The sequence below is a fragment of the Pan troglodytes genome, chromosome 4 (assembly GCF_028858775.2).
Source record: "Pan troglodytes isolate AG18354 chromosome 4, NHGRI_mPanTro3-v2.0_pri, whole genome shotgun sequence".
Lineage (NCBI taxonomy): Eukaryota > Metazoa > Chordata > Mammalia > Primates > Hominidae > Pan > Pan troglodytes.
Window position 1 is genome coordinate 52,053,936 of NC_072402.2, and position 17,676 is coordinate 52,071,611.

General features: G+C 37.4%; 1 protein-coding gene across 9 annotated transcripts in view; it reads right to left on the bottom strand.

Moving 5' to 3' along the window:
* IPO11 (importin 11) overlaps positions 1-17,676 on the bottom strand; it is a 221,483-nt gene that overhangs the window by 60,291 nt on the left and 143,516 nt on the right. For all 9 annotated transcript variants that reach the window (XM_063811213.1, XM_054684345.2, XM_054684346.2 and 6 more), the window contains 3 exons: positions 17,560-17,655; positions 16,685-16,798; positions 6,804-6,925 (listed from right to left, as the gene is read on the bottom strand). In XM_063811213.1, the coding sequence (XP_063667283.1) occupies positions 6,804-6,925; positions 16,685-16,798; positions 17,560-17,655 (332 nt within the window). The remainder of the gene's footprint in view (positions 1-6,803; positions 6,926-16,684; positions 16,799-17,559; positions 17,656-17,676) is intronic.

The window sequence follows — 17,676 nt, forward strand, 5'->3', positions numbered from 1 at the left end:
GAGGTTGAGGCTGCAGTGAGCCATGATTGTGCCACTGCACTTCAGCCTGGGCAACACAGCAAGACCCTGTCTCAATCAATCAAAAGAGAAAAATAAAGAAAACACAATCAAAGGAGGAGAAAAATTGAAAACAAATGAATAAGGCTTATGAGATCTATGGGACAGCATCAAAAGAGCAAATGTAGCGGGGTGCGGTGGCTCACGCCTGTAATCCCAGCACTTTGGGAGGCTGAGGTGGGTGGATCACCTTAGGTCAGGAGTTTGAGACCAGCCTGACCAACATGGCTAAACCTTGTCTCTACTAAAAATACAAAATTAGCTGGGTGTGGTGGTGCATCCCTGTAATCCCAGCTACTCGGGAGGCTGAGGCAGAAGAATTGCTCGAACCCAGGCGGCGGAGGTTGCAGTGGGCCGAGATCGTTCCATTGCACTGCAGCCTGGGCAACAAGAGTGAAACTCCATCTTAAAAAAAAAAAAGGAAATGTAAGAGTCATTGACCTTCAAGAGGGAGAGAAAAAAGGGCAGAAATAGTAAAAAAAATAATGATAATAATAGAAAATTTTCCAAATCCAGAGAAAGATATAAATATTCAGGGACAAGAGAGTCAAGACCACCAACGAGATTCAACCCACATAAGATGATTCCAAGACATATATATAATAATCTAATTCTCAACGATCACAAAGAGTCGATCCTAAAAGCAGCAATAAAACCAGTAACATATAAAGGGGCTCCAACACATCTGGCAGCAGACTTTTCAGTGAAAATCTTCCAGGCCAGGAGGGATGACATGTTCAAAGTGCTGAAGGAAAGAAAGGGCAACCAAGAATACTGTAACCAGCAGAAATATACTTCAAACATGAAGGAGAGATAGAGACTTTCTCAGACAGACAAAAGCTGAGGGAATTCATCACCACAGGCCTGTCTTACAAAAACTGCTGAAAGGAATTCATCAATCTTAAAGAAAATAATGGTAAAATGTAACAAGAAAACATCTGGATGGATAAAATTCCCTGGTAAAGGTTAACTACACAGCTGGGTATGGTGGTCCACGCCTGTAGTCCCAGCTACTCAGGAGGCTGAGGTGGGAGGATCACTTGAGCCCAGGAGATCAAGGCCTGCCTGGACAATAGAAGCTAAACTCTGCCACTGCAAAAAAAAAAAAAAAAAAAAAAAAAAAAAAAAAAATATATATATATATATATATATATATATATTCTTTTTAAACTACACAGACAAAAATTCAAAATTATACTCTAATTGTGGTGACTATATCACTCATATCTTTATGAATTATAAAGACAAACCTTTTTTTTTTTTTTTCGAGACAGAGTCTTACTGTGTCACCCAGTCTGGAGTGCAGTGGTACGATTTTGGCTCACTGCAACCTCTGTCTCCTGGATTCAAGTGATTCTTAAGCCTCAGCCTCCGGAGTAGCTAGGATTATAGGCATGCACCACCATGCCCAGTTAGTTTTCTGTATTGTTTTTTAGTAGAGATGGGGTTTTGCCGTGTTGCCCAGGTTGGTCTCAAACTCCTGGCTTTAAGTGATCTGCCTGCCTCGGCCTCCCAAAGTGCTGAGATTACAGGCATGAGCCACTGTGCCTAGCCAAAACAAAACTATTAATAAGAAAAATAACATTTATGCACCCAACAAACATATGAAAAAAAACTCAACATCACTGATCATTAGAGAAATGCAAATCAGAACCACAATGAGATACCATCTCATGCCAGACAGAATGGCGATTATTAAAAAGTCAAGAAACAGTAGATGCTGGCGAGGCTGAGGATGAATAGGAATGCTTTTACACTGTTGGTGAGAATGTAAATTAGTTCAATGATTGTGGAAGACAGTGTGGCAATTCCTCAAGGATCTAGAACCAGAAATACCACTTGACCCAGCAATCTCATTACTGGGTATATACCAAAAGGAATACAAATCATTCTACTATAAAGACACATGCACACATTTGTTTCTTGCAGCACTATTTACAATAACAAAAACATGTAACCAACCCAAATGCCCATCAGTGATAGACTGGATAAAGAAAATGTGGCACATATACACCATGGAATACTATGCAGCCATAAAAAGGAATGAGATCATGTCCTTTGCAGGGACATGGATGAAGCTAGGAGCCATCATCCTCAGCAATTAACGCAGGAACAGAAAACCAAGCACTGCATGCTCTCACTCATAAGTGGGAGTTGAACAATGAGAACACACGGACACAAGGAGGGGAGCAACACACACCAGGGCCAGTTGGGGGGGTAGGGGGTGAGGGGAGGTTGAGCATTAGGACAAATAGCTAATGCACGCGGAGCTTAAAGCCTAGATGATGGGCTGAAACCTACACGTTCTGTACTTGTATCCTGGAACTTAAAGTACGAAAAAAAGAAAAATAACCACAACAATTTGTTAAGAAATGGCAATATAAAAAGACATAAACTGAGACATCAAAAAATCAAAATGTGGGGGAATGATGTGAAGAGTGCTTGGTGTTAGTTTGTTTCTTTCCTTCATAATCGAAATTAAAGTTGTCATCAGTTTTGTTTTGTTTTGTTTTGCTTGAGACAGAGTCTCACTCTGTTGCCCAGGCTGGAGTGCAGTGGCGCAATACTGGCTAACTGCAACCTCTGCCTCCCGGGTTCAAGCAATTCTCCTGCCTTAGCCTCCTGAGTAGCTGGAATTACAAACATGTGCCACCACACCTAGTTATCTTTGTATTTTTAGTAGAGATGAGATTTCACCATGTTGGCCCAGGCTGGTCTCAAAGTCCTGACCTCAAGTGATCTGCCTGCCTCGGCCTCCAAAAGTGCTGGGATTACAGGTGTGAGCCCACTGTGCCTGGCCTGAATTTGGTTATTTCTTTAGGTCCATTTTCTTAATACAAAACTTACTATGTATTTCAGATGCAAAAATATATCTTTCCCATTCAAATCATCTTTTAGAATTAGGTACTGCATTAAATGGATGAGAAAAAGAAGGGGATGAAATAAGGACAGCTAATTCCATCTATGTAGACAGTTTGACCTTACATATGTAAACTCAATCTTAATCCTGACAACAACCTCATTAGAAAGATACTATTAGTAACTCCATTTTAAGAACAAGGAAACAGGCACATGGGAGTGAAGTAACTTGACCATGGTCATTAGCAAGTGACTGATGGCCCTGGGATTTGAGTGTGGTCCTAAAGTCTGTAGTCTTCACTGAATTTCTAAGCCAAAAGTAGTGGATTAGAGTAAAAGAGTTTAACCATTTCCCAAATGGTCATTCTTTAGAGTCATGGTTCTAAACTGGGGGCAATTTGTCCCCAGGGATATCTAATGGCAATGTCTGATGATATTTTCAATTGTCGTGACTTGAGGGGGTGGGAGGAAGAGGAGAGTGCTACTGACATCCGGTAGGTAGTGGCCAAGGATGGTGCTAAACATCCTACAATGCACAGGACACCCTCCCACAAAAAATAATCATCTGGACCCAAATGCCATCATAATAAAAGGAGGAAAAAATGACATTTCCCAATTTAGTCTGATTTTTAAAATCATCAACATCATACTTTAGACATGCCTTATTTTGGGAAAAGGAAATGGTATGCTGTAAAATCTAAAAGAAACGCAAGAATAGGAAATTACTAGTATGTAGAAAAATAAGAAATCATCATTGAGGATGTGGAAGAGGAAAAATATCCCCTAACTCCAACAACTATGTAGTTAACTAGAAGAAAGGTTACAAATAGGAAACAATAAAACTGCTGACTTTAATATCAGCATGTTCCACTACAGTATGTGACTATAAATCTTCCTAAGTCACAAGCCAATTACTATGTGCCAAATTTCTGCTGCAATAAAGGTTTTTTTTTTTCAGATTGTTACAGGTTGATACAGATTTTCTATATCAATGTTTCATCACTAGTCTATTAAGGATATTATGAAGTTAAATCATTATTCTTTAAAATTCTACTACCACATTATTCAAGACTTTCTCAGTACCCTTAAAAATGACATGACTTTGCTAATGCCCATTAGATTTGTATTTCATCTTAAAAACAAAAATTATATCTGATCTTCCATCACAAGGCTACCACCTCACAACTTTTAAATTTAAAATTCCAGTGTTTAAGAGAATTTCAAGTCTTAATAAAGTCCTATCCCTCAATTTATGTAAGTTGACTTAAGTCCCAGTCTAAGTATTAATTTTTCTTATAGATGCCAACGATAGATTGAGCATCCCTAATCCAAAAATCTGAAATGGCCCAAATCTGAGATTTTTTTGAGTGCCAGAATACTGCTACAAGTGGAAAATTTCACACAAATACTTTGTTTCATATACAAAATTATTTAAAATATTGCATAAAATTATCTTCAGACTATATGAGGTGTATATGAAATATAAATAAATTTCACATTTAGACTTGAGTCCCATCCCCAAAATATCTTGTTATATATATGCAAATATTTCAAAATCTCAAAAATCCAAAATCTGAAAGAAACATTTTAGACAAAGGATACTCAACCTATATTAAATTTCCACAACCTACATGTCAAAAATAGTTCTGAACAACCACACACTTACATAATATTATATGTTGAAGCAAACAGTATTCTCATTAAAAATGTAAAACAAATTTTTCTGATACAATTAGGTATCTTTCTAAACTTAACCTCCACCATTTCTAGCTTTCTTTCAATAATCTCAGTACTTTATCTTGGAGAAAACTCTAACATGTCTTATTAACTCATTTTTTTCCATTCATTAATTTATCTAACAAGCAGAGTGCTGACTACCACCAAGGACCATGTTCTTTAACATTTCAATATTAAAAACCTCAATAATTCTCAAGTCACTTTTTTCCCAATGAGAGAAAGAAACACCAATGAGTTAAAATGTAGGTAACTTAAATTTGGCTTTCAAAAATAAATAAGATGCCACACCATTTCATAGTGAAGAAATCTTTTCATTTTGTGCGTGTCCACCTGGGGAGCAATATCACCTGGTGGTTAAAAGAGGCATTCCTAGTGTTAAGCAGCCCAGGTTCAAATTGGCTTATGCCATGTCAAATGCTAGATCTCTTATCTTAGATATGTTACTTAACATTTTTAAGTAATTGTTTGCTCTGTGAGAAGGGATAATCATGTCTATACCTCATCGGGCTGTTTTAAGAATTAAATTACCAACATAAAGCACTTAGGAGAGTATGTGGCATTTGGTAAGTACTATCTATTGTTACGATATTGCAACAAAATAATTACATATGTCCTTAATACAAATTACCATAGTAGAAGTAAATAATACATAAAGAACAAATAAGGACTTCTAAAACTGGACTTAAGTCACTAATTTATCACTAGTATGTGTATGCTCTAAAAATTCCCTAAGACAGGGTTCCACAACCCCTGGGCCATGGACTGGTACCAGCCCATGGCCTACTAGGAACCAAGCTGCATAGCAGGAAGTGAGCAGAGGGCAAGCAAGCATTACTGCCTGAGCTCCGCCTCCTGTCTGATCAGTGGCGGCATTAGATTCTCATAGGAGTGGTAACCCTATTGTGAACAGTGCATGCAAGGGATGTAGGTTGCACACTGCTTGTGAGAATCTAATGCCTAATGATTTGAGGTGGAATAGCTTCATCCTGAAAACATCCCCTTCCCCTCCCCCAGTTCATGGAAAAATTTTCTTCCACAAAACAGGTCCCTGGTGCCAAGAAGGCTGGGGACCGCTGTCCTAAGACATAAAGATCTAATGTAGTATCATTATTCTTTTAACACAACATCAAGCCCTGAGACCTGCTTTTAAGCCTTTAGAATTAAAAGTACAAAAAAATAGGGGCCCAGCATAATGGCTTTGGTACAGAAGGGCAGCAAAAAGGGTTGTTATGCCATCAACAAGGTGGTGACCTGAGAATATACCACCAACATTCGTAAGTGCATCCATGAAGTGGGTTTCAAGAAATGTGCTGACCATGCACTAAAAGAAATTTCAAAATTTTGCTATGAAAACGAAGGGGGCTCCAGGTGAGTGCACTGATATGAAGCTCAATCAAGCTGACTAAACCAAAAGTATAAGCAATGTCCCATACCACTTCCATGTGCAGTTGTCCAGAAAATGTAATGAGGAAGAGTCACCAATGAAGCTGTATGTTATTTATATACCTGCCACCACTTTAAAAAATCTACACAGCATGAATGAGAACTAGGTACTGACTGTCAAAGTTTATTTTTAAAAGTATTTCATGCCGAACTCCACAAAATGGAATTAAAACAAAGAAACATATTCTTCTTTAAATGACCAAACCAAAGCATTTTGTATTTGCTTTATGGGAGTGAGAAGTTTTAGAAGAAAAAAAACAACTTGCAAACGTCCTTAGAAATAATCCAAAATAAAAAGAAAACAAAACTAATAATACTGTTGAATTAACACACTTTATAACATACTTTATGAAGTGCTATTGACTTTGAAATGTTAGATATTTAATATGTCTATGTAAACAGAGGACTGAAGATTAGTCTAATAAAACGTAATTACAAAAAATGGAAATTCAGACAAGAATGAAATAAATTTGTAAAATGAATACAACCAAAATAAACTACAGCCCCCACAATCCAACAGTACCTATCCCACTCACTGCTTTCTGGATCCAGACCAACATTTACCACATCATTATCAGCTAACAAAATTCACATCCATATATATAAAAGTACCACTGCCCAGCAACACACAGCAATACTGATGGCCAAAAATAGTGTTTACATTTTGATGCTTGAAAGAAACAAATTTTAAGAAAACATTTCCTCACCTATTATCAGATGGCAGAAGAGAGAGCAAAGCCAAAGCTGAAAGTTTTCTTCTTTCAGGCTGGGTAATGTTGTCCATTCGATCAACCCACATTTCAATCATATTTCCCAAAAGCTGGTCCATCTGAAACAAGAGGAGGAGGCATCTCAAAATACCTAAAGTATGTTTTACTTGTGGGTAAATACTTTTAAAGGCTAAAGCCTCATAAGTCATGGTTAAAATTCAATTATAGTAAACCACAGAACTGGAATACCTGAACTGGGGTTAAGTCATGAGCTGGAAATGGATAATTTGAGCAAAACCAGAAACTGACTCTAATTAATCCTGACAGCTAAGCAGACTTATTCAAAACATGTATGTAGCCCATGAGTGATTTTAGTAGTATCATTTAATAAATCACTGCCAATCTGGTACAATTAAAAAAAACATGCATTTTTCAAAACTGTCAACTTGTACTTAGATTATTCTTTATTCAACTGGATGACAACTGTTCACTGTTCTCTAATTTGCTAGACTAATTTGCTGCTACCCTCAGAGGAGAGGACAAGTTGCAACCTCAAACTGCAGAGTTTCAAAGGAAAACAAATGAATTATTTCCTAAGACATTTGCATGCTACACTAAAAATGATGCTAAAACAAATCAACATAATACAGAATGTGATGGCTAATTTTATGTATAAACTCTGCTAGGCTAAGGTGCTCAGTTGTTTGGTCAAACACTAGGCTAGATGTTGCTGTGACAGTATTACGTAGATGTGATTAACATTTACAATAAGTTGACGCTAAATAAAGGAGAATGCCCTAGATAATGTGAGTGGGCTTCATCCAATTCACTGAAAACCCTAAGAGCAAAAACAGTATGCCCAGGAAAGAAGAAATTTTGCCTCAAGACTGTAACAGAAATCCTGCCTGAGTTTCCAGCCTGCTATACAAAATTCAGACTTACCAGCCCCGACAATTATGTATGCCAATTCTTTAATCTGACTGTGGAGACAAAAATGACTCCATCTTGAATGCTAATCCAATATGATGGCTTCTGATTAGCCCTAGTCCTGGGAAGGCCTCCTGATTTCTGCTTTATTTACTGTCCCTAGTGTAAGGACAAAGCAATCTTGACTTTACTGCACTAATTATAGTCTATGCTGCATATGGCATTCTTGCATGTTCTGGAAGGGTACCTTTAATTGTCTTGCCAAGAGCACATACAGCAATTCCCTATAAAATATAATAAACCTGAGGGTCTGGGAAAAGTAGCAGTGTGAACATCTACCTGTCTTGCTGCCCCTTGAACAAATTAAGAGTTGTTTTTCTCTCTTTTTTTTTTTTTGAGACAGAGTTTCAGTCTTGTTGCCCAGGCTGAAGTGCAATGGCGTGATCTCAGTTCACTGCAACCTCTGCCTCCCAGATTCAAGCAATTCTCCTGCCTGACCCTCCCAAGTAGCTAGGATTACAGGCATGTGCTACCACACCTGGCTAATTTTGTATTTTTAGTAGAGACAGGGTTTCACCATATTGGCCAGGTTGGTATCAAACTCCGGACCTAAGGTGATCCACCCGCCTCGGCCTCCCAAAGTGCTGGGATTACAGGCGTGAGCCACCGCGCCCAGCCATGAGGAATTACTTCTTATGGATGAGGAAAAAAAACAAAAACAAAAACAAAAACAACAAAGAGTGGTTTCTTAAGATGGAATCTATTCCTGGTGAAGATGCTGTGAACACTACTAAAATAACAACAAATGATTTAGAATATTACATAAACTTAATAAAGCAGCAGCAGAATCTGAGAGGATTGACTCCAATTGTGACAGAAATTCTACTGAGGACCAAATAGTCCATCATCATCATTAAAAAAAATGAAGTTTCAGTGATTTTGTTATCACTACCAAAACAACCTACTGTTCATTATCCTTTGCCTGCAACTTGCTTCAATCCTCTTTTGTTTTTCCTTTTCTTGCTCTCTGAGGACCATTCAGTCTTCAGTAGAATTTCTGTCACAACTGGAGTCAATCCTCTCATTCGTGAAGGGAAGAGTCAATTGATGCAGCAAACTTCATTTGTCTTATTTTAAGAAACTGCCACAGCCACCCACACCTACAGCAACCACCATCCTGATCAGCCAGCAGCCTTCACTATCAAGGCAAGACCATCTACCAGCAAAAACATTATTCACTGAAGGCTGAGATCGCTAGAATTTTCTAGCAATAAATTATTTTTAATTCAGATACAAACATTATTACTTTAGACATAATACCATTTTGCACTATTAATATACTACAGTATAGTGTAATTATAACTATATGCACTGGAAAGCCAAAAAATGTATATGACTTTTGCTATGAAGATACTCACTTTATTGTGGTAGTCTGGAACCAAACCCACAATATCAAGTACATCTATACAAGTTTTCTAAGAGGTCGGAAACAAATCTACAATGTAATAATACTCTCATTTTAATATTAATTTTCTGTTTTTATTAAATATTTTATTCCTTAAAATATTCTATTAAAACTACACAGTAAATGGTATTGAAAAAATGCTGATAGTATTTTTGTTAATTTTGATAGTTAAAAACTGCGTTTTTTATTTCAAACACAACTGTTTATTGTCAATTCATGATGATACTTTACTTTTCTCCCTGACTGTTGCAAAAATTCTTTACTTTTGCCAGTGGAACTTTAATAGAAAATAACTGACATTCTGATAAAATATAATTTAGACCCTTCAACTCTTAATGATATAATTCTTAAGCATCTTTGCACCTAAACTTTATATTACTAGCAATAGCAAGCCACTATATTTTTGTTGAAATAGTAAAAGTTTCTTTATTCCAGGAATAAATACTAATTTTAGTTTGCACTGAATCCTATATTTACAGCAGTTCTTGAACACTTCAAAAATTGTTAAATATACCAGATGATGTTCTAAACTAGTTTATTATTGATAGTTTATTACTGATAAAAATTTCTTCACTGTACTCCTGCAGATTCAAAACATGTGTTTACAATACTTAAAAGGAATGCTCAATTTTTTACAGTAAAATTTATACTATTCATTATAACACTTATTAAAGTCATTTTTTACCCTGTTTGCTAATTTGCAGGATTTAGGTCAATATTTTAACAACTGGTATGACCACACTGACAGCTATCAGCTGAGTATCAGTTCTGGGCTGCAGAATTTATAATTAATTTAACAAGGATTCAAAACACACTTTTAAAACCACAGTACATTAAGCCTTGGTATAAAGTTCTAGGTGACTTACTATAATTCTAGCTCAACAAATGAAAAAACAAACAAAAAAAATAGAAGGCTGAATGAAAGACTGAAAAGTAAAAGCCTGAGGAGAGAAGGCAGAGAAGAGAGGGCTGAGAGTTCTTTTCAGCCATAGTTGGGGTACGGATAGTGCAGCAAACATATGAACCAGTCAAACCTCATCAGTGTAACGTGAAAAATATCAAACCAGCTGTCCAATCCAGAAGACCAAATGTCTAATCCAGAATAAGAACACAGCATTCTGGAAAGGAATGTATTCTAGGTACCAGCACAATGAAGTGTGGATATAAAAACAATATAGAACTGGGAAGAAAAAGAGGGAAAAATAGGCATTGTAAGATCTGGATTAGCTCACTAGCCTATAGATGGAGGAATAACAGTATTTCCCTTACATTTCTATTACTGATTTCCTGTCAAAACAAATGATATGTCAATGGGAAGTGAGAGACCAGGGGTATATTTTAAGTTACTAAGCAAGAAAGAGCTCATGCCAGGCATGGTGGCCCATGCCTGTAATCCCAGCACTTTGGGAGGCCAAGGCGGGTGGATCACCTGAAGTCGGGAGTTCAAGACCAGCCTGACCAACATGGAGAAACGCTGTCTCTACTAAAAATACAAAATTAGCCAGGCATGGTGGTGTGCACCTATAATCCCAGCTACTTGGGAGGCTGAGGCAGGAGAATCACTTGAACCCAGGAGGCGGAGGTTGCAGTGAGCTGAGATCACGCCATAGCACTCCAGCCTGGGCAACAAGATTGAAACTCTGTCTCAAAAAAAAAAGAGCTCATGACCATCCCAGAGTTGTTATCAAGGATACAGAGATACTGACAATAATGTTTAGATAACACATTGAGGGGCACTCACAAGTGAGGCCAAGAATTCAAATGGGATCTAGGCGACTGAGGTGAAAACCCAAGATATTCAAGGGGACAGGATCCTGATGTACCAAGGGATTTTAGAAAGGGCTGGACATGTGAATACATCTAACAAGAATACTGAGCCCTCATCAAGTAGAAGTTTTGTAAAATAATCACAAGCTACAAAAAAGCCACAAAACAAACAATCAAAACCAATTACAGTAGGAATCTGGGGGTGGAAGGAGTATCCAAGACTAGGAGAGCAAGGAAAGGAAAAATAAAAGAGGATGGAAAGAGGATGAAAGGAAATTGCAGGTAAAGGACAATGAGAAGTAATAAAAAGTAGGTTGTTTTGGAAGTGATATCCAAATCACTGAAACTTCATTTAAAAAAAAATTCTCATTTTAATTTTTTTGGTTTAAAAAAAATTTAAACATTTTTTTTAGAGACAGAATCCTGTTCTGCTGCCCAGTCTGGAGTGCAGTGATCACAGCTAAGTGCAGCCTCAAATTCTGGGGCTCTATTTATTTTTAGTTTTTGTAGAGATGGAGTCTCGCTTTGTTACCCAGCCTGGTCTTAAGTTCCTGGCTTCAAACAATCCTCTCACCTAGACTTCTCAAAGCACTGTGATTACAAGGCATGTGCCACCACACCCAGCCACTGAAACCTTAAAATGTGTTTGCTTTCAAAGTTACCAAGCAGTAACTGGAGTAGTCCTCATATGATGCTTTAATTATATGATACGCAAAGCTAAGCCATTTTGTTTATTTTTATTTATTTACTTATTTTTGAGACAGAGTCTCACTCTGTCACCCAGCCTGGAGAGCAGTGGTGCAATCTCAGCTCACTGCAACACCTGCCTCCTGGGTTCAAGCAATTCTCCTGCCTCAGCCCCCCAAGTAGCTGGGATTACAGGTGCCTGCCAACATGCCTGTCTAAAGTTAAGCCATTTTAATTACTCAATAAAATGTATTTTTTTGCATGATGATGCAATATTTTAAAGCTAACAGCAGCCCAAAGAAAAATATCAATGTTAAATTACATTTAACTGATTTAATATCTCACTGGATTGCATTTGGATTTAATCAGATCAAATGTTGATATGGACCCAAATGACATTTTCTTTTTCTTAATTAAAAACTAGATTTAAAAAAAACTGAAGGTGGCTGGGCACAGTGGCTTATGCCAGTAATTCCAGTGCTTTGTGAGACAGGGGCAGGAGTATCTCTTGAGACCAGGAGTTCAAGTCTAGCCTAGGCAACATGCAAGGCTGTATGTCTACAAAAATTTTTAAAAATTAGCCAGGTGTGGGACCAGGCGCAGTAGCTCATGCCTGTAATCCCAACACATTGGGAGGCCGAGGCAGGCGGATCACGAGGTCAGGAGATCAAGACCACCCTGGCTAACATGGTGAAACCCCGTCTCTACTAAAAATACAACAAATTAGCCGAGCGTGGTGGCAGGCGCCTGTAGTCGCAGCTACTTGGGAGGCTGAGGCAGGAGAACGATGTGAACCCGGGAGGCGGGGCTTGCAGCAAGCCGAGACTGCACCACTGCACTCCAGCCTGGGCGACAGAGCAAGACTCTGTCTCAAATAAATAAATAAATAAATAAATAAATAAATAAATAGCCAGGTGTGGTGGCACGCATCTGTAGTCACAGCTACTTGGGAGGCTAAGGTGAAAGGATCACCTGAGTAAGAGTTTGAGGTTGCAGTGAGCTATGATTGTGCCACTGCATTCTAGCCTGGATGATGGAGTGAGACTCTGTCTCTCAAAATTTTTAAATAAAACAGCAAATTTTTAAAATTTAAAAACATAAAAAAGTAAAAAAAAAATAAAAAAATACAAAAAAAAAAAGACACACCATGTTCGTGAATTGGTGAAATTAATACTATTAAAATGGCCATACTACCCAAAGCAATCTACAGATTCAATGCAATCCCTATCAAAATACCAATTATATCCTTCAAAGAGATAGAAAAAAAATTTGTATGGGACCATAAAAAAATCCCAAATAGCCAAAGCAATGCTGAGCAAAAAGAACAAAGCTAGAGGCATCACACCACCAGATTTCAAAATATATTACATAAGCTGGGTGCAGCGGCTCATGCCTGTAATCCCAGTACTTTGGGAGTCCAGTGCAGGTGGATCACTTGAGGTCAGGGGTTTGAGACCAGCCTGGCCAAAATGGTGAAACCTCATCTCTACTAAAATACAAAAATTAGCCAGACATGGTGGTGTGTGCCTGTAAGCCCAGCTACTGGGGAGGCTGAGTCAGGAGAACTGCTTGAGCCTGGGAAGTGGAGGTTGCAGTGAGCCAAGATTCTGCCACTACACTCCAGCCTGGGCCACAGAGCTAAACTCTGTCTCCCCGCCCCCACCCCCCCAAAAAAGTGTGTGTCTGTATAACAAATACAGTATATATACTACAAATACAGTAACCAAAATAGCATGGTACCAGCATAAAAACACACACAGACCAATAGAACAGAGAACCCAGAAATAAATCCATACATTTACAGCCAACTGATTTAAGAAAAAGATAGCATGAATATTTATGGGGAAAAAACAGTTACTTCAACGATGGTGCCAGAAAAACTGGATATCCATATGCAGAAGAACGAAACTAGATCCCTACCTCTCATGATATACATAAATCAACTCTAGATGAACTAAAGACTTAAAATGTGAGACCCACAACTATAAGATTACTAGAAGAAAACATAAGGAAAACACTCCAGGACTCTGGTCAGGGAAAAGATTTTACTAATAAAACCTCAAAAACATAGGCAACAAAAGGAAAAATAGACAAATGGGATTCTATCAAACTAAAAAGCTTCTATATTACAAAAGCAACAAACAACAGAGTAAAAGAACATCCCACAGGATGGGAGAAAATAGTTGCAAATTATATATCCAACAAAGGATTACTATCCGAAATACACAAGAAACTCAAACAACAGCTAAATAAAAATAATAATCCATTTTAAAAGTAGAACAATTATCTGAATAAACAGCTCTCAAACGAAGACGTACAAATGGCCAACAGGTACATGAAAAAATGGTCAACATCTGCCAGGCGCAGTGACTCACACTTGTAATCCCAGCACTTTGGGAGACCGAGGCAGGCAGATCACCTGAGGTCAGGAGTTCGAGATGAGTCTGGCCAACATGGTGAAATCCCATAGCCAGCCGGGGTGGTAGGTGCCTGTAATCCCACCTACTTGGGAGGCTGAGGCGAGAGAATCACTTGAACCCGGGAGGCAGAGGTTGCAGTGAGCCGAGATCGTGCCACTGCACTCCAGCCTGGGTGACAGAGTGAGACTCTGTCTCAAAAACAAACAAAAAAAAGGTCAACATCACTAGTCATCAGGGAAATGCAAATCACAACCACAATGAGATATCATCTCACTCCAGTTAGAATGGCTATTATCAAAAAGGCAAAAAAAAAAAAATGCTGGAAAGGATGTACAGCAAAGGGAACTCAGGCACTACTGGTGGGAATGTAAACTAGTGTAGCCATTATGGAGAACAATATGAGTTTCCTCAAAAAACTACAAATTGAACTATTGTATGATCCAGCAATCTCACTACTGGATATATACATCTCCAAAAGAAAGGAAATCATTGTATTGAAAAGATACCTGCTCCCTCATGTTTATTACAGCACTGTTCAGAATAGCCAAGATATGGAATTAACCTAGGCACCCATCTACAGATGAATGGATACAGAAAATATCACACACACACACACACACAGACACACGAATACTATTCGACCTCAAAAAAGAATGAATTCCTGTCATTCATGGCAACATGAGTGAGGCTAGAGAGCCTTATGTTAAGTGAAATAAGCCAGGAACAGAAAGAGAAATACTGCGCGTTCTCACTTACATGTAGAAGCTAAAAAAGATGACCTCAAAGAAGCAGAAAGTAGAATAGTGGTTACTAGAGACTGGGAAAGGTAAGGGGAAAGTGAGGAGAGAGAGAGATATTGGTTAAAAGATAAAAAAATCACACATAGATAGGAGGAATAAGTTCTAGTGTTCTATATAGCACTGCAGGATAACTACAGTTAACAGTAATATATAGTTTCAAATAGTTAGAAGGAGGCTGTTGTATGTTCCCAATACAGAGAAATAGTGTTTGGGGTGATACATATGTCAATTACCCTGATTTGATCACTATATGCTGTATGTATAGAAATAGCACTATGTACTCCATAAATGTCTACAACTATTATGTGTCAATTAAAAAAATTTTTAAGAGATTAATCCATGACTTTGGTGATTAAATATTTACTCATTGTGATCTCAGACTGAATCTTCATGAACTAATGCAAGGGAAGAAGGACATATATTTCAAGAAATGTTGGAAACATGACCAGGCCCCTCATGGAAACAAGAAAGTAAATACATAGTAATGGCATCCTGATGTTTCCTCTGGGTAATTTTAATTTCCTCTCTTATGTTCTTAAATATTTTTAGTTATCCTGTAATCTCAGCACTTTGGGAGGCCAAGGTGGGAAGATCACTTGAGCTCAGAAATTTGAGAACAGCTTGGAAAATATAGCAAGACCTCATCTCTACTTTAAAAAAAAAAAAAAAAAAAAAAAACTAAAAAATATATATTACCCCATTTCAATTAAAATTAATAAGCTAATAAAAATATACCCTATTTATTTATCAAAACAAGGGTTGGGATCTCTAATTAGATTAGTCTAATTCTAGAAAAGCTACATATATTTTAAAATTTGTACTTCCTTATTCTGGATTTCCTTGTATTAGAAATAGTTATATTTGTTTTCAGCCATAAACCAAAAGATTTTAAAAAATTGTCTCCATTGTAGATATATTCGTCAAGTATACCATATCTTCAACATCTTATAAATCTTAACAGATTAATGACTTACAGCATAATCTTATTTGATATCTCATATATAGTCTTTTTTCTTTTTTGAGACAGAGTTTCTCTCTGTCGCCCAGGCTGGAGCGCAGTGGCATGATCTCCACTCACTGCAAGCTCTGCCTCCCGGGTTCACGCCATTCTCCTGCCTCAGCCTCCCAAGTAGCTGGGACTACAGGTGCCCGCAACCGCACCGGGCTAATTTTTTGTATTTTTAGTAGAGATGGGGTTTCACTGTGTTAGCCAGGATGGTCTCGATCTCCTGACCTCGTGATCCACCCACCTCAGCCTCCCAAAGTGCTGGGATTACAGGCGTGAGCCACCACCGCGCCTGGCCATATATAGTCTTAAATCACCTCACTGAAAAACCCATTCCAAACTTACTCTGGTAACAGATATCAACTACAATTTTTAAAAATAAACCTTTGCTAAAAAGGTCATTTTCCACAATAAACAGAACAGAAATACTCTCAATCTGTGGCATTAAAAAATAAGTTAACTAAAGAAGTAATACGAAGATGATACATCACTACATGCAAAATACCCGTTTCCAGATTCTGTATCAGTGAAGAAAAACAGCAGCTATAAACAAATCAACATTATATTCTATGGCTAAGCAGAATAAAATCACCTATTTTGAGCGAGGACAAAAATGTATAAGTTTCAAGTGCCACTTACAGATTCTTTTTCTACCCCAAATTATTGATACAGCATAAATAAAGATTTAAAATGTAAAGGTCTAAATACTACAAAGCGACTTTTACAAAGACTCATTATTTCATCAAACTATTTCTAATTTATATTTAGATAAAGACTTCCTTAAATTTAAGTATATTGATTCTTACCTCCTGATTAAATTTATGGGCCATCTCATTAAGTAGTGAAGAAAAAAAACTAGTGTTTTGTAGTAGAACTCGACCCATAACTCCAAGATACGTGGACATCACTACAGGATACCTCTGTACAATTAAAATACAACACATGTAAAATTGTGTTATGGTACAAGTAAAAACAATCACTGACATAGTAACAAGCAACAGGGATATAAAATAACATTCTCCTCCATGTTACTTCTCTTTAGAATGAACTATCAATACTGCCTGAGTTCTAACTTACTAAATACATATATGAATTATATGCACCATATATATATATACAATAAAGAGAAAAATACTATTTATCAATTTCATATATTACTTTATTACTTTTTTTTTTTTTTTTTTTCCTGAGATGGAGTTCACTCTATCACCCAGGCTGGAGTGCAGCGGCGCAATCTCGGCTTACTGCAACCTCTGCCTCCTGGTACTATATTACTTTAAATACTCATAACATACACAGGTCCATGGATCTATTTAAGAGAGCTGTTCTTAGAAAATAACCAGTGGTTTAACATATTCAGTCTATAACAACATTAATACTATTTTGTCCCCCTCATATTCTTAGTAGTCAAGCATTGGAATTAAGCCACTCACCATTCCTGTACTTCAAATGATTTTTGTGTGAACATACATGCATATGTTTGAAAGACACACGTCAAAGAAAATCTATGCTTCCCTGTGTGGAACAGGAAAAGGCAAAGGTGTCTAACTGCCCTGAAAATTTAACATAATTTAATATGATCCAAATGAGAAGAAAAGCTTTCCTTCTGTATCTAACAGAGTAATTAAAACTAGAATCCTATAGTCTAACACTACCTTTGGAACTTAAAGAAAAATCTTACCTCCCCTTCTATAATACCCTTGAAAACATAGGGTAAAATCGGTTGAAACATTTGTGGACCTAGTATTGGGTTCACTTTAAGGGCATTTTCCACAACCTAAAAACCAGAAAGAAAGAT